Consider the following 25,443-nt stretch of genomic DNA (forward strand, 5'->3'; position numbering starts at 1 on the left):
TCTTTGTTAATTTCCAGTATATTTTTTACTACATTCTTTTGCAGTCAGCTTTTGCCTCCAGACTGTCAGTAAGAAACAGCTAAATGTGTTTTCTAGCACATTACTACCAGGCAGTGTAGCTGTTAACATAATAAATAATCTTGGACACAGGCCCAAGTTTTGTTCAGTTTGATGTGTCTGTCCCCGAACATTATTTTGTATTGCCGTGTCTAATTCTGGGTGTAAGTCCGAGACGTTGCCTGTGGGCACCAGGAACCCCAGAGGAAGCGAGAATCTTGTTCAGGAGATACAAAAATAAACAGTTAAAGTACAGCATGGTCAGTTCCTTCAGAGGGATTGATCTGAACTTGGTATGAAGTAGCTGTTTTGTGTGATGGTGGAGTTCAGTCCTAGTAGGATCGTGAGGACAGCCAGATGCTTTGTAGATGCAGAAGGAAGCACGTCCGCTTGGAACTGGAGCTCCGCTCATGTAGACATGTGGCCCCAGGGGAGCCCCTGAGCAGTCAAATGGGAGAATCCGAGGACTCGCAGTGGGCCCCGGGGAAGGCCGAGGTGAAGCTGGAGTGGCAGCTGGAGAACGCTGATGAGCGCCTCTGTACCTGCCCAACGACTGGGCTTCATTCTGGAGCCCCGAGGAGGCGGTCTGTCCCAGCAGCGCACCGCGCTGTTTGCATTTTTGCCTGTCTGTTCTGCTGGCATGTGGGCAGGAGGACGTGGTGTAGAGCGGCCCCAGTGACGGAGCTGGCAGTCAGAAAGAGGAAGGGGACGGACTTGACAGTGATTTGGGGTTTGCTGATGGGTGTGGGTGATGAAAGAGATCATCAGGTTTAAGGAGGACAGCTAGGAGAGTCATTTCTTGACATGATGAGTGCATGGGACTCCTCCTGCAGGTGGAAATGTTCCAAATGTGGTTAAAAAACATGGGCCTTGTAGTAGACCCAGGAGTCATACCCTCTGGGGGTCAGTCTGGGGCCAGTCCTTGGGGGAGAGACCTGAGGGACACCAGCTTGCAGGGCAGGGACAGAAAGAGGAAGCGGCAGAGGAACCTTGCGCAAACATAGTCTGGGAAGGCGGCTGGGCCTCTTCGTCTTGCCTTCCATCAGCCTGTGGACTTGAAAGAACTATTTGATAATAATGAGTGCTAGGGAGAGTGGCCTCGTTCTCAAGTTTGTGGGAGTCTTCTATTTTATTGTTTCTTTTCGTAATGTTGTAGTTGAATGTTTTGGAAGTATCCCACATATAAAATAATAAAGATACGTAATTTACATAATTTTTGAAAGGGGAATTTAGGAGGATATATAGAAGCCTAGGATAATGGCTTAAAAAGTTAAAATTGCTTTAAATCCTTATTATCTAATAGGGCTTGAAGCTTCCAGTGTCTCGGAAGCACAGTTAGGCTGGAAGTGAAGATGAGTCCATCACGTTGAGGTTCTGCTGCAGTGCTCAGGCACTAGCTGCGCACATTTCTGGAGGTTTTGCTTCTTCTGGTAAAAAGCAAGATGGAAGTGGGGCCTGTCGCACGGGGTTATTTTATAGAGGGACGCGCGCACTGCCTGCCGAAGCCCGCTGTCCTCGTCAATATCTCCAGGAGGGCGTTTCCGAGGTAGCAAGGGGGTGACCGTGCCATTCTTGAAGTGGGCATTTTATAGGTTTACATTGCTTTCCTGTGGAAAGGATCTTTTAAACCTATTTATCTACAGACTAAAAATGGAGAGGTCAATAGCAGGCCAAGTTTCCTGAATAGAGTGATGATTTCACATGACTGTGGCAGCCCTGTGCGACCACGAGGCGTTTTCTCTGTGGAGGTGACCCACCCCTCCTCCTCCTGGTACATCTTACACGCCAGGACCATTTCTGTTCCCTGTTAATAGTTAAAATTGATGAGAGGAGTTTCCAAAGCAGGGAGAGGAAAGGAGCAAGAAATTATTCTGATCTAGACCTCGCAGGATGTTACAAGACTACTCAGAACCTCACCACCTCACTCTGGATTATGATAACAGTAGTAATAATCTTCATTGTCTTGCTTCATTGTCTTCCTAGCACACCTGTACTTAATGCAATGATTGGAAAAACCTTTCTTAAATAACACGAAACATTACGGTTCTAGATCCAGAAGCCACGTGGCTCCTGTCACTTTTTGTTTTAGACCTGAAGCTCTCTGCAGGACTATAAAGACAACCAGTGTTTGCTAGCTTCTGGACTGAACCTCCCCCACCACTGCTGGCTGTTTGTCTAGATTCTTGGGGTTCTTTTTGTTGTTGTTGTTGTTACTGTCTAGCAAACCTCCCTCTTCCCCGCTCCAGGTTTGCTGCATTTTATAACGTGGTCAGGCATACTGTGGTGCTAAGGTGAACATCTTTTGTAAAGCTTTGTTCTATTCTAAAATGATGGGCTGCAGGTGTACATTGGCACTTCCTTTAAGAGCGCTTTGCCACTTTTCATCAAAATCTTAAATGTACCAGCCCTTTGGCAGAAATTCCACTTGGGGAGATTTTATGTCACAGGAACACGGGGGCGGGGGGCAAAGGAAGTTTACTAGTTGTGAGTACGCGAAACACAGGGTTGATCCTTGCATTACTGCTTATTGTTAAGTTATTTTCCCTACAAACAGCTGTGCCCCGTGAAGGCGTGTGCACAAGGGTGTTTATAAGATCTGTGTGAAGGAGGAAACGGCTGGAAACAACCTAAATGCCCATCCCCGAGGGACTGGACCAGTAAGTCACAGCACTGGCAAATAATGCAACACTGCGTAGCCTAAAAAAAAAAAAATACAGTATTTAGGTGCAGATATAGAATGAGTGCTACAATTTATTGTTAAGGGACCAAAAATATGCCGTGTGTGGAAATTATGTTCTAGTTGTGTTTAAAGGAAAGAGGATTCACGAGTGTGCATTGATACTTGGTGTAATGCACTGAATAGTTACCAGCGCCGGTCTTTGCGGAGGTGGTTTTGAGAAGGAGGCAGCCTTTCTTTTCGTTGTTTATCTTATTGCATCTTTTGAACTCATTCCAGGAGAACGTTTTTCCTTTTTAATTATTTTAAAGTGTCCTTGACGTTATATCCTACATGTTCTTCAAAGTCTCACGGTGCTGTTAGTTCTGAATTCATTTCACTATCGGAAATGAAAACAGGGCCACTTGTGCCTTGGCCTTGACACTAGGCCCCCGTGACAGCGCAGGCTGCCCCTTCTCGCAGTGTAAGGAAGTAGGGCACCGGGGCTTCCTTCCTGGCCCCGCTTCCCCCCCGCGGCGCGCAGGCCTTCAGTGGCTGGCATGCGCGCGTGGAAGGGAACACCCATGGTAACCTCTGAAACAAATGTGCCCACGCCCCTGGCCCCACGCTGTGTTCGCACTTCCGTTGTCAGTCTCCCCTTGACCTCTGTCTCAAGGGGAAGAGGGCGAGAACCGGAATCTGCCAGTGGTTCAAGGTTTGGGGGTGGGAGGAAGGGAAATACCACTGAGAAGAACTCGGAGGGCATCAGACCACGCCCCCTCCCGGGGTGGTCCCGGCGTCCCAAAGCGGAGCGCTCCTGTGACGCTTCTGCAAACCGAAGTAGCGCCAAGTGAGGAAGCCGTCACAATGCCCTTGGAACACGTGTTGCTGTGGATGTTGGGGTGATGGAGAGGCAGCGCAGGTGCTGGGCCCGGGCCACGCCCCGGCGGAGGCGGCCGAGGCCGGCGAAGAGCTGGGGGGCCTCTCTCACCGCGGGCGCTGCCTCTGATGGCTCCTGCAGAACAGACGCTGGCGCTGTTTGTACCTTTTCCCTTTGAAGGGAGTATCCTCTTCGGATATTTTTCTGTTAGAGAAAACAGGTACTAATGTAGGGCTTTCGTAAAAGTGAAGTGCCATAAAGCGAACTTTGGAAAAGGGGGGATACACAGTCGTGGCTCTGTATGTGTCCGGCAGGTGGGTGCAGGGATGATCTGTGTGTGTGAACCAGTGGGCACGCTGGTGTGCACTCGTGTCGACTTGTGAATAACCGAGGCGGGCAGGGGTGTTTTAAAAATACGAGGCTGTGCTTAGTTGTCGTGTCTTTATAAACTGTGATGCTGAACATATTCTTTATTCTCTCTTGTTGTCTGTTAAATTACATACTTCTACTTTATTCTTCTTGAGATGAAAATAAGTACGTACCAGAGAGTAAAAATAGCTCTGAAGGGGAAGAAACTCGGGTTTGTTATGAGATAGAACTTCCTGTATCTTTATTAAAGCTGCCAAGCATAGGCATTATAGTCCCACCATAAGTTACATGTAGGTGATGATCGTCTTTGGTTAATTCTTGGTACCTTTTCTGGATGTTCTCTCAGTTAAACTAATGCTTATACTCAAACATACATTGAAGCGGAACAAGTCCCGTTTTCAGTGATTCTCACTAAATATTGTTTTAGTTTTGTTTTCTACCGTGTTTAGGAATCGAAAGCCTCTTGTGGTCAGGAGGCTTTGGTGGAGTCCACAAAGCCTTAAACTCCGAAATGTCAAGTCTTAGTAAAATTTTCTGAGAGTTTTCACAGTCTGTTAGTTCTGTGGTGCTTATTTCACAGCAGTCAGTATTTAAAATGAAATGTTTATTCACTATAGTTGTAATGCTCTTTCTTCAACTTTTTAAAACATCAGTTCATTTAGCTACGAAGAGAAAATAAGAAGAAATTTAAAAGGCTAATAATAGGCATAGGGCATGTGAGCCTGTTCCTGCTTCTTAACCGACGTTTTACTATAATAAGCGTCTGAGCTGCGCCCGCAAGGGTGTGTGTGAAGAGCAAGCAGAGGTCTGCTCATTTGTTTGCCTATTGTGAGGCTGCCCTGTACCTTTGTGGGGGGGGTTATAACAGGGTGAAGGCCCTGAATGGAGGCCTTGTGCCCTGCTTGATTTGAAATCCTCGCTGTTCATCTAAAGGACCCTGCAGGGCACGCAGCGGGAGACCCATGTGACAAGTGGAAGTCTGGGATCCAGAAGAAACATGATGTTGGGGGGAGGGGACAGAGAGAGTGGTGATAACCTTTCAGCATTGGCTTGTGTCCCCTGCAGCCCAGTTGTCACCCTCTGCTAGCGACCAGATTGAAGAGCTACCCTCTTAAGTATCCTGAGGTTGCATGTGCTCACCCAACTCTTAGAAGTTAAAAACCCAGACACCTTGGGTTTAATTCTCTCACAAAAATGTACTACTGACTGGACACGGTGAATTACTGTTAGAGGTTAGCTCTCTTGATTAATTGTGTGTGTGCCTGTGTGTGCATGTGCACGCACGTGTGTGTGTGTGTGTGTGTGTGTGTGTGTGTTTAAAGGGAAGAAGGGCTGCTGGGAAATGCCAGCCTGCCGGCCCGTGGAGAGGCAGGTTGCACCAGCACTGGGCTGGTCAGGTCTCGTTTGTACAGCTGGTGTGCTTTGTAGTCCCAGCTATTGGTCCAGCGTTTCTTGGCCTAAGAAGCCAGGCAATTTCAAGTGCATACTGTGTGAGAAAGGGGTGGGGCAGCAGAAGCTTTTTATAGGGTTTCGACTAGTAAACTTTAATTTTTTAAAAATAAACATTAATTTTTAAAGTCATGTTTTGAGGAATTAACAGGAGAAGTAGAACATGTAGCTCGTGTTTCTTTCATCCTAACACATTTAAACTGATAGACAAAGGGAGAGAACTTTATTTTTAAGGGGTATTTCTTTTTTTCCCCTCTCTAATCAGAAACTGGTTCTTCAACTCTGAGTGCCAATTAAGACATGCTGCAATAAGTATTTCGCCTTGTGTCCTGCTGTTTGACTTTGGGTGTCAGTGGGGTAGAGTGTTTAGTCGCAGAGCGTACATATTAAACAGCAAGGGATCTGGTATTATAGTAAGTTCGGTGTGGCATGGGGTTTGGTTTGTATAATATCATTTCAGCACAATGCTGAAACCGTGCAGAATACATCCTGGGAAAGTGTTCGACAGGATGCCAGCAAGGCCATGTTAATGATAAGTTTCTGGTACCTCAGCAGGTTTTTTGGGTGTGTTTTGTTCCCCACTGCTGTTTTATTCTTTATTGTGGTTCCCTGGAAACTATGCCACGTGAACATATGGAATTGTATACATAGTGTTTATTGGTTTTGTAGGAACCCCAGGATACTGTGAGCTTAATAATTATGTTGCTTTGTGGGTTACTGAGAGGGCATATTAAAAGTCAGTGGATAATAAAGTTTTCATTAATTATTTTAACATTTTCAAAGTAATATGAAAGGCAGTTCAACCAAAATCAGAATCAAACAATACAACCAAATCAGAATTAAAACAATAAAATGAGCTTTCGGTTTACTTTGGTTCAGAAGAAAGTTTGGTTGTAATCTCCTTCCCCATCTTTGCCTCACGAGTCATCTTCCTGCAAAACGCAAATGTGGTCTCTAGTTATATGGGCCCCTCATGATTTTGTTTCTCCATTATATGTGGGTTTGTGCTCTTGAGGATTCACTGCCTTTTTTGATTTTTGTTTTTACTTTTGATGAAGTGTTAAAAAAGATATTTATAACATTTTATGTCTACTTAAAGGTAACATGAGTTGATAGTTTGTGATAAACCTTTGCTTCATTTTGGTGACTGGAGAAGCTTATGACTCATTGAGATATTTACGAAGTGCTTTGTGTTTACGTTTGTTTAGGACATGTCTCAGGAAGGCTATGGAACTAGGTCTCAACCTCCTATGGCTCCTGGGAAACCCAACCACGAAGACTTGAACCTGATACAGCAAGAAAGACCATCAAGTTTACCAGTAAGACATTAATGTGCCGATTTGGAAATGTAACGAGTTAAAGATTTTTAAAAAGAGCTGCTGTTTTTCATTTGTTCTACTTTATATTCAGCTTAGGAGAGAAGTTTCTCGATTTCAGACATATTTGTGATTTTCTTTTTTTCTTTTAGGGCTTTATTTTTAGGAGCTATGGAGTCCTGGATAAGTTTATTTCATTTATAGGTGTCACTGAGTTCAGTTGGAAGGTTATTTGGCTGATGAGTTTTGTGGCAGAAAGGACCTTCTGTAGTACAGTTGGATTTTGTGTAGCCTGCTGCTCTCTGGCAGTGATACACCAGAGGTGTCTGGACAAGGGTTCAACATGAGGGAATTCCCACTCGGCAAGGGATATAAATGTAATGTGAGAAATAACCCAGAAGGAAGTATTTTAGTTTAAAATTGGAAAAAGCAGCATACAAGTATTTCCGCCAGCAAATACTGTTTGTTGGCTGAAATACATATCGACTAGAGTAGTGGCTATATTATAGGGTATCATGTTGATGGCCATAAATAGTTCATCTGTGTTTAATTTGCTTTTTAATAGGCAACCTAATTTAAATGAGGTTTTCCTTATAAACTAAAAGAATACATCTGTGGAAAATTTTATATTTTCTTGTTAAAATGTTCTGATTTGAAGAATTGTTATTACTTGATCTCTATTAAGAAATTTTATTTAAGGTGGGAGTCCAGGCTAACCATGATATATTAAATATGTTTACATTAAGTAAGATTTATTATATTGCTTCTGAACGTTTGAGAACAAGACTCTGTAATGATCGTTCTGCGTGACATTTGCCATGTATGCCGCCCCAGTTCGGCTTACGTGCAGCCTTGGAGAAGAAGGTGAGTGAGGGCCACAGGACGCCCAGGGTCTCGGATTCTGATGCACATGTTTTTGAAACCCTAATTTTACAGCTTTTATTTCCATGGCGGGTGAAGTGCGTTGTGCCATGTTCTTAGTCACAGTGGGATATTTATTGTGCAGTTACTTGGTTTCTGAAGAAATGAAAGAGTTGATAGATTCTGTGTTTTATGCTGTAAGCTTTTTTCTTTATCAGATAAATCACAGCTTTAGAGAACATACAGAGTGAGTTAGTGACTGTGTGTGTGTGTGTGTGTGTGTGTACGCTTTTGATTAATGGAACATTTGCTGAATATTTGGAAACTGGCTCAGAGTTTTAGGCATTTAAGTTGACTTCTGGGAAGCAGATGGACAGTGAATCCCACGTCTCTCCCACAAGATTTTTAGTGTCTTTAGAGAAGCCTAACTTGGTAGGTTTGTCATTGGCTGGTCATATGTACTGACATACAGACTGGGAATTTCGTTACCTGTCGATGCAGATGTTCTGTGTGGCTCCAAGGATAGTGGGCAGTGCAGTGCTTTCCTTGTGCCCACTGGGACCGCGGCCTCCCTCGTGACGCTGTTCTTCTTTCCGTGGCTCTGCAGCAGAATGAGTAGTGGACCATTCAGCTAAGGCCACAGCATACTTAGGGCGGGGGTGAAGGGTGGGGGTCGCAGAGCCTCCCAGAGCACTGGCTGAAGAGGGTTGCTCTGGGCTGGTGCTTTTTAAGTTCATTACTGGTAAAGGGGCTGAAGTATTTTAGGAAGTTATCGATATGTTCATCAATAGTTTAAGTTTTTCTGAGTTGTACTGTTTGCATATGTATCGTATGATGGCTTGCTTTCTTCCTTAATCTTTCTTTATCTTGCCTGCTTCCCAAGAGGATTTAAGGTTGCTCATAATATAAATTTTTCTTATGAAACTATTTAAAAAAGAGAGATGTCCTAATGGATATTTTCTTTCTGTTTTTGTAACTCACAGATAAATAAGATGCTGATTGGCTCAATAACATTTCAATAATATTTTTTTAGAGAACAAAGTGTTTATGTTTTATGGTGAGTATGTCGAAGTACCATACCAGCCACTGAAGGAAGGGCCGCTGTATAGATCAGCCAATGTGCCGAATCCCCCCTTTCCCTCACCCCCCCAGTCTGTTAAGATGAAAATAGGCTGTATTTCAGTGGATTTTAATACCCCACTTTTCTTTCAACAAGCTTTGTTTGCGTAGAAAGTTTCTAGATGAAGTCTACAAATATGCTTTTATTTACGTGGATGTTACATTGGTACGTTGTCCACAATTAAGGCAATTACAGCTGGGGGGAAAGGTTTGTTGATATTCAGTACGGCTCTAGTATCATGTATTCTCCGTGTTACATTTATTAAGTGGTTTAGTTCTCCAGCCTGGCTAAGCTGGTACCATAGGCACCGTGAAAAACTGCGTGTGTACTTGGTATCACATCCGGATTTCCTGCGGACTGTTCTGTAGGTTTATGCTGCGTTTCTTTCTTTTCTAGTGTCTGTGATATAGACTTTGTCTTTTTACTTCATGTGAAAGACAGTCCATCATGCTTGTAAGCTCTAGTTTTATAGTTTGGAACTAAGGAAATCGTGGGGCTTATCTGTACTTAAAAAAAATGTAGTATAGTGATTCTAATGTATAATTGGTAAGTTGTCTTATATATGTGACTGGAAGGAGGAACCTTCTTGAGTAGCCCCTGCTCAGCCTTTTTTCTGCTGTTGAGATAGATCTTGTAAAACTTTTCTGCACACATGATGTTTTCTTCAACATGTGTTGGTTGCCCAGCTAACTTCCCATTGCAGGCAGTCAGGACTTCTCCACCATCCCCGTGCTCCATCTATAATCTGGTCCCTTGGTTAGTGGCCGTCTCACCATTGTTTGAACTGGCGTTTGTATTTGCGTGTCGTCAGATTCTTGGTGGTCTTCGGTAGCTAACACAGTTACGTGTCCCAGCCGACTTAGATCTTCAAGTCGTCCTCATGAAACCAATGACGGGCAAATCATTATGTGTCCTCTGCTGCCTCGGGGCCATGACCAGAATTATTTGCCTTTCACTTAATGCGCTCTGACCTAAGCTCAGGACAGATCTTCCTTAATAACGTCCCCTTATTTCTCTGCCTCTTAATCATACAGCTTTTTCCCTGTGGAGATACAGTAACTTACGGACCCTTTGTATAACTACTATTAACAATTCTTGGCATACACGCATGTGATATAAAAGTTAGTTTGAAGAACTCTGCCTCCTTGGAATATTATCACTTAAAATTTGAGCACATTCTGTAGTTTTTTCTATCTCTAACATTGATATGAATTGAAGCCAGAATTTAAACAAAATAAACAGTGGGAGGTCTAAAAATGCTACAAACTTATTTATCCTTTTATTGTGGTTATTTTTATAGCTGTCTTGGCTCCATATTTTTAGAATATTGATGATGTTTCATTCAGTAGGTATTTTCCTAATAGAATTTATATAAAAACTTTTAAATACGTTCTTCCTCCAGTTTTAGAATTTTCTTTTAATTATTTACGGGATCTTTTCCAATGTACTGAACTGATATCAGAATAGCCCGTGCTGTGGATACAAAAGGATCACCAGAGTGTGCTGTCTGTATTACAGGGTGGTTTTATTCCTACAAACACTGTCTTTCATCGTAAAATGGCATTTGAATAACCTTAAGCTGTAAGGGAAGAAGTGGGCACATTTGGATTATGGAGCTAAAAGGAGTGTGAAAACATTTTGCCTTAGTAAAAATAATATTTTTTAATTTAAAAAATGAATAAATTGACAGAAACAGTAATCATAATTTCAGTAAATATAGCACAGATAGATACGTTATTAGTAAAATGTTTATAAATATGTATAAAGAATGAAACACACAAAAAGGTTTGATCTTTTTTTCTTCCTCATCTAAGCAAATAGTGCTTTCTTCTCCAGGGATCTGAAGAGTTGTTAACTATCCCTCAGTTCAGAAGTAACTAATTTCTTTTATTCTTCAGAGGAGGCCTGCCTGCCCTGCCGCCAGTTGTATTTCAGCAAGGTCCATTATTCTGTTTCCCTCGGAGATAGAACGTGACCAGTCCCGTCCTAATCGCCTTTGAAAGGGCTCACCCGTCCTTAAAAACCTTCCTGTGACCCTTTCTCCCTTAAATGGGAAATATTTCAGGAGGTTGATGTGAAAAGGATTTGCTCTTTTCCAGTTTAGTTAAAAAACCCTCACGGTCCTGTGGCGTAGGGCTTGCGGCCCTTCTGTTGGGTTTGCAATTAGAAGGAAGTACTGAGGTTTAGATGAAACAGGTTTTTTGGCCCTTTGTGAAAGGAAGGAGGTTGTAAATGCTGGTTGTTCTTTGAAATAGAGAGTGTTAAACAGGATATTGGGAGCCTAAAGGAGAAGGGCTGGAAAACGTTATTACGAAGAATATTCTTTGGGGATTAGGTATTAGCAACAGAGTGTACAATGGCCCGCCTTCACTGAAAAAGACTGCTCTGTGTGTTTTGTTCTTTTAGTCTTTAATGACATGTATGTTGCGGAGGGGTAAAAGGTCACACACTTTGGAAGCGTGTATGAATATCGATGATATGTCATTAGGTACACTTTAAATGTATATATTTGACGGCACATTCCTGGGAACAGTTGAAAACTATTGGAAAAATCTAGGTGAACCCATTTGTAATTGGGTTTGGCTCGTTACTGTGTTCCTGTTTTGAACCCAACTAGAAATACAAATTGCGAAGGTGATCTTAACCTGTTAGTGGTAGATTCTTTTAAAAGTTAAAGTCTGCCACGGAAGAATTAGATGTATATCTGCTGAATCAACTCTTTGCAAACTTTTTAAATTTGTATCTTGAACTTGATTTAAATGGCTGTCATTAAAAGGTTAAGAACGTAGGTGTCTGTGTTGATGGAGCCTTCTCAAGTTATTCTGAGCATTTAAAAATTTTGAAGTCAATAATATAGAGAAATTGAACCTGTTGTCACCTTATCTCAGTGTTCAAGCTCTGGTATTCCCTGTGTGCAACTGAAGATATAATCTATTTACCAGTACCCCCAAAATGTTACAGAATTCATACGCTGAATTTCAGAGTTGGGACCGCGAGCACCCCTGCACAGGGATAGGGGGCCTTCCGAAGGAGGGAGCCTTGTCAGCGTGAGTCTGCAGATACAGCTCGTCCCGGCTTGGTTTCTAAGCTGAAGGTACAGACACATTTCAATATCTTGGAGGTGTTTTCAACAGAACACACAATACTTCCATTTCTTACCTCGGATTTACCATGTCTTTACATGTCGTTTTAGTCAGTGGCCCATTCAGCAGCGAGGGACCAGTTCTGTGTGGATTAAGTGGGAGAGAAACATGTAAAGATCTTACTTGAAAGTCCTAATTTAGGAGACGTGATAGTAAGCCTGACACGTTTATTTTCCAATATGGATTATTTCTTTAAGATGTGATGTTCTATAATTTTATCCCCCAGAATATTGTTGTGTTATTCATAGTCATTTTGAGAATAGAAGATAATACTTGAATAAGATAAGAAGTAGCAGGAAGTGGGAAGGTACGTTTCTCTCTCTTTCAAAAAAATCTTCCACTTAGATATTTGTTCTGTAAATGAATATTCAATAACACCTCAGCAGTTTGGATTTCTTCCAGATAAAAGCAGGCTAAATAAATGGAAAGTTTGAATAAATTAATATTTAAGAAGAGCTGTAATTTGTTTTTAAATAACTCAAATGTTTGTGTGCAACATGTTTCTAAATTGAGACCTTCAGCATTGAAATAAATCGATAATTCTAAATTCCTTAGAGCTGAGATATTTGCTTCGCGGCAATGTGTTACTTTTTAAAATTCTCTTAGTTTTTAAAAACACATTTTTAATTAAGTGTACACCCTGCAAACTTTTTCACATAATATTCTGAACATTTCCATTTAAAATTTGGGGAAATGAATTTCAACCTATTTTTATGGGACTGTCAATTCCAACAAATTAATGACGGAGCACTATAAAATATAGGCACTAGACAAGAGTGGAGGTGAAGAGAGGCTGAAACATAACTGATTTCAGGATATTGGTTTTGATAATAGAAGGATAACCATGATCTGTAGTTGATAAATGAGGCTAATTAAGGGAGGGATGATAAATGCACATACTCCTGGCTAATAGAAAAGTAGACATACAGATTTGCCATAACAAGCGGGGGACTGCAGGACTGTAGCCCAGCGTGCTGCTCTGACCTGCGTGAGCGCGTGGGGCCTGCCCTGTGGCCCCGCAGGCCTGGCAGAACCACACCGGGTGGGGGGTCAGGGTCAGGGGCCCGGGGCCCCTCCGCTCACAGAGGGGAGGGCAGCGGTGCTGGGCTTTTAGCATAAACCACAAAATACCGCAGGTATGAGGAATTCTCATGCCTGCGGGGGGCGGGGGGCTTGGTTGGGAGAGTTTATCAGCAGCTTAGCTTCTTTATGTTTTAGCTTTAACTTTTTTAATGCAAGAATGAAAAACAACGGATGGCCAGGGGTAGCTTTTCCCATTCTAACCTGCTACTTTTTCTGCCATCAGCCAGCCCTTCTTGGCCTGCCGGGGTGGAGCCTTCCTCCCCCTTTCCTGGAGTGTCTCCTCCTCCTCCTCTCTGGTGTCTGCAGGACTCCAGGGCTGGCTTCCTCCGCATTATGCAGAGGCTGCAGAGGCCGCCGTTGCAAGGCCTTGAATGTATGTTACTTCATATTGTCCAAGTTAGGGGGGAAATAGATTTTAATTTACGATTGCCACTTTGTAGGTAACTAAATACACAGATCTGTTTTCTATAACAAGAGACATATAACCAGCAGGAGCTCATAGTAGCATCTGTGGACTGGTTAATTGCGTTTATTTTTCTTTGGGACTGGAAGTAACTATTTTTAACATTAACTGTCAGTTTAGGAGCTCAGAGGCCATTGAAAGCAAACTGGTAGATGAAAAATTCCAAGATCTATGGAACAGTTAGTGCTTCAAAATATGCTGTGTCTGCCCCATGGAAAGCCTGGGGGGTGCTGGATGTCTTCCCAAACGGGGGGCCATTGGAGTTCCATCTCAGAGTAAACACAGGGTTTCACCTGAAAGGAATCAAGGGACGAATACACATTTTAGGCAGCTCTGGCACATCTGGGAATAGATGCTAAGAAAATAGATTTTTAAATAAGCGCATAAAAATATTTAGAGCAGGTTTATTCTGAGGCTGTATCCTGTAAACAGTCAGCATGTTCAAACACTGAAGAGTAGTTAAAGTTTTGTTGTGTTGATTCAATAGTCTGACCACTTTTGACTTGATGAATGGCAGTTCACATCATTTAACCCAATGGACTTTCAGCCTCATCAAAGTTATGCCAAGGAAAATAGGAGAAAAATCTGTGAAGACTATTCAGAAATAGAGAAAAGAATTCATGAAAAATGATGGCAGGTGAAATACAAAGAACAAAAATTCCATGTGTAATATAAATTCAGCCATCTAAAATGTGTTTCCATATTGATTAAAAAGAAAACAGATATGAGAGTCATTGTAATAGAAAAGCAGAAGCAGTGAGACTATTCAGTATCTATTCATGTTGTTCTATTCATGTGTGTATATTTGTATGTATACATGTACACACATATATATAAAGTGTGATGAACCAAGGTGATAGTAAATTGTAATCAGAACCCTTTAAAAGTGGTTTAGTACGTTCTCTAAAATATTCTATTTTATCTAAGTCTGAAAGAAACGTGTTAACCTGTATCTCCAGGTGGATAAAGAAATTCACTGATTTGATTCTTAAATAGAAATATCAGATAGCAAGAGGGCATGATTTACATGCTAGGAAGCTGTGTGTTCTATGAGGAAAGGTCTCAGAACACATATTTATTCCTGCTGCTGTGAGGTGCTTAACTACACCCGCAATAGTTTTGAAAATCTTATGTTGGGGATTTGGGGGATACTTAAGCTTTCTGTTCTTGGGTCTTTGGCAAGAGTTCCAATTCTGTCGCCTCTTGTGGACCTGATTTCCGACTTACTGATGAACAGCAGCGGTCTAGGTGAAAGCATCAACTTGAGGTGGTATTGTATCCAGTAGAGACCCTCGGGTTCACATAGTCACTGTGTGACTGTACTGTACATTGTACTGTAACGGGCTCCTGGGTGTGCCGTAGACACCTGCGTGCATGGGTGCATCTAAGGGTTCCTGGTAGGGGTGTACCGTCAGGATGGCTGTCCTGTAGTGACAGAGAACCCTTCGGTCTCAGAGGCTTAAGACCACAAAGGTATAGCCTTCGTTCTTGTTACGTGGACAGCATAGTTTGGCAGGAAGACAGTAACTCAAGGAATCAGACGAACAGAGCAGCCACTGTCTTTTACGCTGGCAGTCAGTGTCCCAGAGAGAAGACAGCACTCCAGAGGGGGGTCCTTCCCTGGTCTGGAAGCGATTCATTACTCGCAGTTGACCGGCCAGAATTAGTCACAAAGCCCTACCCATCATAAGGGTGCAGGCAGTGTAGTCCCACTATGTGCTGGGGAGGCAGAGAGCTGGCAATGCCTGACAGCCATCTTTAACGACTAGCACAGGCCTCTTCTTTCTTCACTGTTTGTCTTTAACAGAGGCACGCGATACTGGGAAGGGACTATATCATCTCCGAGAAACAAAACCCTGTCACTTTTAGGAGAGGAAATAAATACATGTAGAGAAGGATCTTACCGGAGAGAAAATTTTCTATTCTTCCCTCACAATGTGGGGTTTTAGAGGTGTCTCTGCCTTCCTCATCTTTTTCTTTTGCCTTCTCTAAATTGTTGTAATATGACTGAATGGTCTTGTTTTCCTTTGTTTGGGTCAAGAAATTTTAGCTGAAAATTGTTACTGTGTGAAAGAAGATTATTGACTCAACAAGCCTTCAATTTTCCATGAATAACACTCCCACCCCCTAGCTTAAGGAACATGCCGTGCATGTATTCTATTTTAAAATACAGACTGTAATTTAAAACAGGCAGTTTGATGCCCCACTGAACTTTGTTTAAGCCTGGAATAAAAGAGGGGAAAAAAAGCTTTAAGCCACGAAAAAGTGACTAAGCTTTCTCAACCACTTTTTTTCATAATGCAGTCTATTAAAAACAGAACTGCTTCCAGGTGCTATTATTGCCTCTTTTGTATCCACTGTTAGATTGCGATGTGCGCATCTTTCCATTTTATTTCATTGTTGGGTTATCGCTCACATTCTTTCAGTGTTTAGGGTGGTATTCATTTTCTGGGGAATTTGTGTGCGTGCAATTGTGCCTATTGCCCATGCTCAGTGCGTGGAAGAACATCCGTTCCAAAAGTAAATACATAAACTTCAGCGTTCCGTTATTGATAGTTAATTTTCTAGAGTTTTCTTGATTTAAATAGTGCCCGACTGGTAGACTGGAATGACATAAATAGTTAACTGGAATATTATTTACCATCAGGTCATTATAAACGGGTGAGGTTGAAGTAGGTTAGAGCTCTTGTCTTTTATTTTCCTCCTCACAACAAAGGAAATGAACAGCTTATAATGATTGTGTGGCAGGAACAATGACTTTGTTTTGATAAAATAATATATTTCCACCTGGAGCCCTGGGTTAACCATGATGCTGAATGAGCCACATGGCTGAATCTCAGCTGAGGCCCTGGTCTGGGGCCATTCGTGTGGCTTCTCAGGACCTTTCGCGTCCTTCCCTGAAAAATGAATGTCCATGTAATGACCTCAGAGCATGCTGAAACTCCTGAATGTGATGTTAAAGGCCTCTGTTAGTGTGTGAGAAAAAGGTACTGACGAAAATGAGCTCTCTGCCTTCAGGGGGGCGTTGGATGGGAGACGCATGGCCAGCTGGAAATCGTAGTAGTGGCTTCCCATCCTTGGGGGCCATTGGGTGGGGAGTTGGGGTTGCCTGCGTGAGTCTGTCCGTAGCCTTACTGTGCAGACCTGGGAGAGCCCCGGGGCTTCCCGTGGGCTCTGCCTCTGTCTGACAGCTCAGAGATTCCCGAGCTCCCCTCAGTTCGGGGGGCTTATGTACGTGAGGTGCACTGGCGTGTAGGGACGTCTGGGGAGAAGGACAAAGGCTCACATGAAACGTGGAGAAGGACCCTGGACCCCCGAACAACATGGAGGGTAGGGGCGCTTGTGCAGTCAAAAGTCCGCAGATAACTTTTGATTCCCCCCAAACTTAACTAATAGCTTCCCGTTGACTGGAAGCCTTACTGATAACAATTGATTGATGCATGTTTTGTATGTTATATGTGTCAGGTACTGTATTATTACAGTCAAACAAGCTAGAGAAAAGGAAATGTTAGGAAAATCATAAAGGGGAAGGGTGGAGGAGGGTGGGACTGATTAATAGAAGGGGAAAACTGGGGCTACTCTAATAGCATAAACAATGAAACATTGTTTAAAATCACAAGGAGGAGAACATACATGTACAGTACTGAGTTTCTTGAAGAAGCGACATGCACAAGTGGGCCCGCACAGTTCAAACCCGCGTTGTTCAGGGGTCAGCTGTCCATATACCAGGTGTTTCTTTGTTTTGTTTTTTAAGATTTTATTTATTTACTTTGAAAGGGTGGGGAAGGGAGGGAGAAAGAGAAGGAGAGAAACATCGAACCCTGACTGACTGGAGGACCAAACCCTCGACCCAGGCGTACGCCCTGACCAGGAATCAAACCGGTGGTCTTTCGGTTTGCAGGACGACACCCAAGCGGCGGAGCCGGAGCCACACAGGTCAGGGCGTGTGTGTCCCAGGGGTCTTTACGCCCGCCTGGTCAAGTGGGTGGTAGAAAAGAGAAACGAATTAGGAAGCAGAAGGACAATGAAATCGTGTCTTTTTTTTTTTTTTTTTTTAAATCTTGTCTTTAATGCCTGTTCCCAGTGGACCAGTGAGTGGGAACCCAGTGGAGACAGTTTTCTCAGTCCAGATGGGCTTGCCGCAGTCGGTTTTAATTTTCATGCCGGTGGAAGGAATACCCCAGGATTACTTGGTATACCATAAAGTAACTGAGCAACTCTGTCCTTCTGAAAGTGAGATTTGCTGCCAATGGAAATACTAGCAGTCCAGAGACATGGAAACTACCATTTGTTTTAATGAACCGAAGCCAGTTTCATGGATAATGTCCCCTGCGTTTCTACATTTTGAAGTCTCTGAAGTTCACTGGCTTGACTGAAGTAGAGTGGTAGGTACGTCACAAGTCTGGCTTGTCATTGTGCTCCCCTTTCTGTCAAAGCACAGTGCATTGAGTCAGTGGCATGAGCTCTTCCAGACCCACGTGTAAGCCTTATCTCAAAGTCCGGCCCGAGTGAGCCTGGTGACCGCCGAGTGACGGGGCAGCCCAGCAGTGGCCGTAACTTGTGCCCCACCCAGTACTGACACTCGGTGTTTCTAAAACATTTTCTGGTCTAAGTAGGGATCTTAACCCTTTGAGTGCCAACATCGCTGTGAGTGACGCTGACAAATTTACCCCAAAAGTGCCAGCGTCGCTCCCGGTGCTTCTTTTCGATGGCTATACATGTAACTAACAATGAAATAATTCGTATTTTATGTTTTGTTCTCTCTTTTTTTTTTTTTGTACCTCAGGTCATATATTGATATTTTTTCTCATGTTGATCCAAATGTCAAATTATGCATGGCACTCAGAGGGTTAATTTGTCTTCCTTTCTGCCATGGGTGTGGGTGTGGTGGGGTGCAATAAGCCAGGTACCTCCCTATGCCGACCCTAAATACATGTGGTTGGTCTTTGTAATTATCTGCATATGGAGAAAATTTGGTTCCAAAACCATACCAGTTTATTGTCCTTATAACTTACTGGAAACCATATTAAAAAGTCTTGTTTCATATAAATGAAAATTTCAGGAAGCACTGGAACCTACTGGGACGGGAAGAATAAATATACCTGGAGTGTGGGCCTTAGAGAATATTCTAGGTGTGAGGTGCATGAACTTGAAAGATAGGACTTTCTGTTACCTGTTTTGCCTGCTCAATGCCAGATCCCACCCTGTTCTTCTAGTTTTGATATCTAGGACACGCACGTTACTTAGGAGAGGGAATTGCACCTGCGTTCTGTTTGTGCAGAACCTTCATTTCCAAACACCTGTGTTACCAGGTGGAGGCAGGGCGACAGCTCTAGAGGCTGTTGTGTTATCTCATGGTCAAGGGTGAGTCGCATTAACAAGTGGTGGTGGAGAGATTGCAGAGGGGGAGTGTGCAGGGGGGATGAGTGACGAGGAGACATGGTGCTCTTGGTGACAGACACAGGGGGAATTGGTGGTAGGAGCTGGTGTAGGGAGAAAAGAATACCCAGAGACTTCTGTGAAGTTAAAAATCAAGTCCTGAATAACTCTGCTTGCGTTCTAAAACTCCTAAAAGAAAGCAATTCATTCTTGCTACTAACGCCCCCCCCCCCCTTTTTTGGTAGTTTTTGATAACATGTAAAACATTGTTATAAATAGGCGTTTTTGTTGAAAAATCATCACATCGGCTATAACTTCACATTTCATTTAAATTCTTGGAGATTCGTTGAAGACAATTGTAACAGAGTTTGTATGAACTCAACAGGTCGTACCGTAACTTGGAGTAAGACAAGAGTGTAGTCTGAACAAGTGTGTGAAATTATATATGGTTCCCTTGGGTTTCACGTCTGCTCGTTCTATTTGCTTTTAGGATAGAGTGTCCTGTGTTTCTTTCCTTGGGTAGGGACACGTTATTTTATATTGCTTTGTTTGATTTACTCTCGAATGAGTTAGACTTGTTCTTGTACGAGTTCATTCTGGAGGAACATTCCTCAGTTAAATTTATCTCATACTTTTTCCTTTTCTGAAACTTAGAGTCTTTTATACAAATTTAATGTCTTCACTTTTTTTTTTTTTAAGGCATGTGACTGGGAGGGGGTGGGGAATATGGTTTTAAACTGCTGTTTTGGAAAGATATTCTATTTTGTAGGAATAGTTTACCCCTTTGAGCACCGTGATTTCTTATGGTGCTTTTGAGTCACCGCAGAGAGAGTGGGGCCTCCCTCAGAGAGTACCGTGAACTCTGAGGGGATACTCGCTTGTTTTTTTAAAAATCAAGCCTGTCCCAACTCCACCCCCATTTTTAAAGTACCGTCATTTCACTGCTTACATAAACAGCAGAGGCTTTCTATTGAGTTCTTAATATGTGTATGTTTTTTCACATTTAATTTGATTCAGATTTTTAAGCTCTTATTTCCCAGATGTGAAAATAGAGACTCAAGACTGGCAGCAGACTTGCGTCAGAATTCAGCAGGTGCGGCGTCCGAGCCCACCTGTAGCTCACGGCACTCGCGCAGCGGCCTGCGCGCACCTGCTCCCGCGCGCCTCGCTGTCCTTGTAAATTTTCGTTGTCAGACCTAAGACTTTCTCTCCTTTTAAATTAAACTTTTTGTAGATTTTGATTAAAATCATAAGTGTCCCTGAATAAATACAAATGTGTTCAATTTCCCCAAGTGCTTTCGCTTCTTCACAGTTAACTGCATTTACGTTTTTCCTAGCTAGTATGCCCGCATGTTGACGTTCTCAATTTAAGGCACAAGATTTCGCTTCACACAGAAAGACCCAATTACATTTAACAGTTCATTTATTGATTGCCTCCTTATTTTTAAGATTTTTATATTGGGTGTGGTAATAAAATAATACAATTTGAATTATTTCCCTAACTTATTGGTGTTTGCTCTTTTCTATAGCACATTTCAGCAGTAAGAAATCAATAAGAAAACATGCCTCTAGTCACGATTCCTGTTATTTAAAATACTTTAACGTATTTTCTTATTTAATCTTCAGAGAAGCACCTGTAGAATTTTCAAAATTGATACTTCAGCATGTGTAACTTCACAGAAATGTGTTGTGTTTTTGCGGAAGCCTTGGATATTTCAGTGTATAAGAGCAGTGGCGACCGCGTCAAAGTCACGTTAGCCTTTGACCTGAGACGTTCAGGTGGCCTTCGGTCACGCGCCTCGGTGCCGGCGGTCAGCGCAGGAGGACAGTGCCCTGCACTTTGTGAACACATATACTGGTGGAGGAACAACTATGCTAGCTTCCCGGAGTAACTTCATGAAGGATTTCGTTATCTGTGCTACTTTTTTAAAATTAATTTTCATTTTCTGCGTTTGTAGGAATGAAAACAAGATAATAACATTCTTGCCATCTTTAGTATAATGCTGGCCCTTTCTCGTGGGTATCAGATTTTGGAGACCATGCCTCCGTACGCATGTTATGGTTGATGAAGCACATTCACATGCTCCATCAGTGTAGTGTTACGGCCCGTGCCCTTCACCTTTACCCCTTTGATAAATCACATATGGCACCTCTGTGTCGTAGTAGCCACCTGCACGAGCGCTCGGTAAATGTCAGCTTCTTACCCTGTGTTCGCCCTCCTCCTGTGAGATGGCATTTAGCGGGCAGTGCCGCCGGGACTGGGGCAGCTTGCTCTGGCTGCACCTTGGTCTCATTACTCCTCTCGCGTTTCTCCACGGCGGAATCTCGTTACTGTGGGCCTCTTCGGACCGGAATACGTTGCTGTGAATACCACTGCATTGATTTTGATTTTGTATTCTTCGTTTTAATTTACCACGTAACAAAAACATAACTATAGGAAAACTACATTAATGCGCATTGTAATTTAAAACAGTTTCGCCAGTATTATGCTGCAGTCTTTGGTTTAAGTACTGCTGACGAAGTTATTCGGGGAGGCATGGGGTGGGGATGGAGAGACAAAATCCTGCCGGGTTCATCCCACGGCTAACGAGTATCGTTTAGACGTGGAATATATTGGCCATTCAGACATGTAATGTTGGTCGCTCGTATTCTACTCCTCTGCACTCCTGCGCTGTTGTCAGAGCTGTGCAGTTACCTGAATGGCCGCGGCGACTGGGGTTTGCTTTTCCCGGGCTCTTTCCAGCTTGGGGTGTCATCCGTGAACAGTGAAGTCAGCTAAAAGAAGACAGAAGAGCAAAAGAAGGCATGAGCAAAGGCATGGATCGAAGCCTCCGCTCGCAGTCAAGCCTGCCTTAGATAAACCGCTGAGATTTTGCCAAGAGTTTTCAGATTTCTGAGACAGATAACCGTGGGAACCGCAGTGGTTGTCCAGGAAAAACCAGCTGTGACTGATAATGTCTCTTGAAGGAGAGACTGAAGGTGGGGACCTAGGGAAAATAAGAGACACTTTTAAGTCAAATGAGAGAGGGAGGTGGACCACGGGAGCATGCTTCAGTAATATATTAATACAGGAAATACACCTTTTTGAATTTTGCCTTTTTTCATCCCAACCGATTAGGTGACGTTAAGTAAATGAGCTGCTGTAAGCCCGCTGGTGTTTTGAAGGGCGCCCACCTTGGGAGTATCCCTCGCCCCGGGTTTCAGCGTGCTCTTTCAGGCGGTTGTATGTATTGATGGTTAAACGCCACATCCCCAGTAGAGAACTTCTGCAGATGCCTATGTCGTCGGCAGCAGTGGTAGCTAGTGAGATGGTACCTGGACAAGTTACAGAGATGAAGATGACTCTACAGCTGTGAACAGATGAAGACATTTTGCTTTTCCCAGTATTATAGTCACTCTGTTCTATCATAGCCTTTGTGTATTATACTCACTATCATCAGGTTTACTTATGATTTTACCTGCAAACCTAGTTTCTTATTAACAAGAAAAATACATAAAGTTTGTTGTAATTAATGCACTCTTTTGGCCTCCCTGACAGAATTTTTTTTTTTTTTTTAATGCTGTGGCATTCTAATATAGGATATGACCCAGATACTGTATAACTTAATGATCAATATTTGAGAATATAAATTTCTTCATCTATAAAGTGTTTGAAAACAGCTTGGATGAGGTATTCTTCCAACATGTGTGCCTGTGAACTATAAATAAGTTCGTTTATTTTTAAACGTACCAGCAGCAACTTTTAACTGAAGGAGTCCTGTTGTGATAGAACGTTTGCATTTTCTAAGCTGTTTTTATATAGAATGTATAACCCCTGTGCTTCTAAAAAGGACTTGAGTTGACCTTCAGTAAAGCCTTCGCGCAAACTGAGGCCACTCAAGCAGAATACGGTTTTAACATAATGTTTTAAGCAGGGCAAAGTAAACAAGCCATGGTCAGGCCAGAACTCTGAGTAACTGTGAAAGTCAAGGCTGTGTCCCTGATTATGGGGCAGAGGGGAAAATGGAGGCTGTGTAAATTATTAGTAACAAACAGTGAAAAACATAAGTTCTTAAGGAAAGAAAAAAATAATTTGTTTAGGAAAGAATATCACTTTTCTTCTATTATTTTATAAAAGGAAATAGGCTATAAAAGAAATATAAAAATATGAATACTCCTGTGCATATAATGAATAACGATGCCAAAATACGGGTTTTTCAGTTTTTGGGTTTTTTTTATACTGTTAAAGACGTGGTTCTTTGTCACCTGGGATGGTTACCCAGGGCCCAGCATATGCCTCCTACCTGTTAAGTGAATGAATGGTCATATATTCTGTTACTTGTCTAACTGTTAAGATCATAAACCCAACAATTGAGTCCAGAGGAGGAGCTTATTGAGCCTGTTTTTATTTTGTCATAATTTTTAAATAATTTTATAAACGTAATATACATAGCAGGATGGAAAGTCATTTAGTAAGGAAATGGTTCAGTTGTAAAGAGAGTATCTTTCATAAACTTGCGTTTTTTTTATTTTGAGGGACAGGTAATATTTATTTTGTGTTTTGGCATTTTTCTGTTGTATGTTTTTATGGGAGAAGATTGCTAATATGTGGGTCGTAAAATGTGGGCTCCAGATTAATTGGTGAGAACAGATGATGGCCTGCGTTTTACAGTACAGACATTCCTTTAGTGACTTAATAGTTATAACCATGCCAGTTTTTATCTTGTGGCAAAATTTATGTGATCTATTTTTCTTGTACCTCTTGACTTGAGTACATTAGGAAATTGGAGTCATCTTCCTCCAGAGAAAAAGGATGCGTCCATAATCCGTCTGGCTCCTTTCTGCGTTTTAGTGGGGAGCAGTGCCAAAGCTGGCGTGGTTCCAGCCACCACCACTGTCCCCACGCCCACCACCACCGTCCCCCCGCCCCCTTTAGACAGCCCCTTACTCCCTATGCTGACCCCAGATGGGCCGTGGAAGAAACTTAAGACTGGCTGTGTTTTGGTTGCTGTGCCCTGTCCTTTAGAGAGAGTGGATGTGGCAGCAGGCCAGAGACCTAGTAGGGGGCAGGAAGGTTGACACCAGCCCTGATTTGAATCCACAACTGTCTTTTTCTTCGGGCCACTCATCAGCCTTGGGGGGAAAGGGAACAGAACGTACTCTTCAGATCTGTTGAAAAGAAGCTGCTGTATTTTGCTCCTGTTGTTGTAAGGAAATTGGACTTTTACAGCCCTAGACCATAAGAAGGAGTGCAACCAAAAGAGAATTGAACGTATTTATTCTAAAACAATAACATTATAGTAAAACTGCCTCTTTTCATTTGTCAGCCAGCTTCCTTCCAGTAAAAGCAAGTTCTGGTAGTTTGGTAGTTCGTCCTTGTAGAGAATCTTCAAAAAGACTTTCACGTCAACGTTTTGAATTTTATTACCTCTAGGAAAATTACTTGCTCAGGATCTCTGGCTCTCCCAACGACAGGGCTTGTGCTTTTCAAAACTGTTCCGCTGCAGAATCATGAAACAGCACCGTGTCAGCTTTATCCGTTTATGGGTTTATTTTTAAAGACACAAAACCCTGTAAATTGCCAAATTGTTTTTCAGTATTTCCCTTTAGAGGGCTTAAAGAAAAATCCTGAGTATGTTGAAATTAGATTGGGTCGTTGGAATAAAGCCCCAGAGTTCGGGGAGCTGAGGCGCAGAGATCGATTTTGCTCCCTTAGCTGGCTGCCTGGGCTCCAAACAATTTTGACAAATGCCAGAGTTTCGCAAGTGTAGGAGTAGCAGTTACAGAGGTGGCTTTGCAGGTCCCTCGGAGCAGCCTTGCACATCTTCCGCCGCTCGTAATCGGAATGAGAAAGGGGATGGCAGAAGCTATTTTTATTTTCTCCTGGGAGCAAGAAAAAAGGAAGGCGGTACTTTGTACCATGTAATTTAAAAAAACAAACCGGATTCCACTGAGATTCTTTCTTGTTTACTTTTTGTTTTACTTTTGCCTTCTCCGGGTGTATTTGACTAATGTAAGTCTTCCCCCAGGAATAGGGGAAGATGTGGTACGGTCCGCCTCATAACCTTCCTGGATATTTTTATAATTTATCATCAGCTGACACCGCCTGGGTAGAATATTCTTACCACTCCCTCTGGCTGCTGGAAGTCTGAAATTACATCTTTGTCTTTGAAGTCAGGCATACTGTTAGCGTTGCTATGGCGACAGGGTGGGTAATGGCGTCCACAGACAGGAGATTGGTATTTAGCGTTTAAACGCCGCTGTACGCAAGGCCTTGATTTTTAGAGTGGTTACTAAACTGTCCCCTTTTAGTAAATGTTTAAAAATTACATTTTCACATGGTCTTACTAGATTAATAGTCATGGTTTATTTCATTTTAACTGCAAGGATAAAAGCATTATTCCATTAAATGGGTAGTTTTTTCCCCCTCTTTTAGTTTATGCATTATTAACACAGGCTTTCCTGTTTTGCTTGTAACGTTTTTATAGGCTTTTTCAAACATGCAGTCAGATTTACTCTGTTGCGCCTTTATTTTTTGGACTTAACCCATTCATTATTGGCTTGATCTTGCACAATTTCAGAGGCAACAAAGTTCTGAGGAACTGAGCTTTCAAACTACTAAAAAATCAGGTGGGGTGTGTGTGTGTTTGTGAATTGAATTTTAGCAGTAACTTTATTTTCAATGTTT

At 42.5% G+C, this 25,443-nt stretch overlaps 1 protein-coding gene across 9 annotated transcripts in view; it reads left to right on the plus strand.

Moving 5' to 3' along the window:
• ARID1B (AT-rich interaction domain 1B) overlaps nt 1-25,443 on the plus strand; it is a 403,225-nt gene that overhangs the window by 141,292 nt on the left and 236,490 nt on the right. For 8 of the 9 annotated variants that reach the window (XM_090280021.1, XM_090280013.1, XM_090280019.1 and 5 more), the window contains exon 4: nt 6,620-6,730. The exons of the other annotated variant lie outside the window; for it this stretch is intronic. In XM_090280021.1, the coding sequence (XP_090136147.1) occupies nt 6,620-6,730 (111 nt within the window). The remainder of the gene's footprint in view (nt 1-6,619; nt 6,731-25,443) is intronic. 9 annotated transcript variants of the gene reach the window in all.

The sequence above is a fragment of the Furipterus horrens genome, unplaced genomic scaffold (genome assembly GCF_987537825.1).
Source record: "Furipterus horrens unplaced genomic scaffold, mFurHor1.1.pri manual_scaffold_6, whole genome shotgun sequence".
NCBI lineage: Eukaryota > Metazoa > Chordata > Mammalia > Chiroptera > Furipteridae > Furipterus > Furipterus horrens.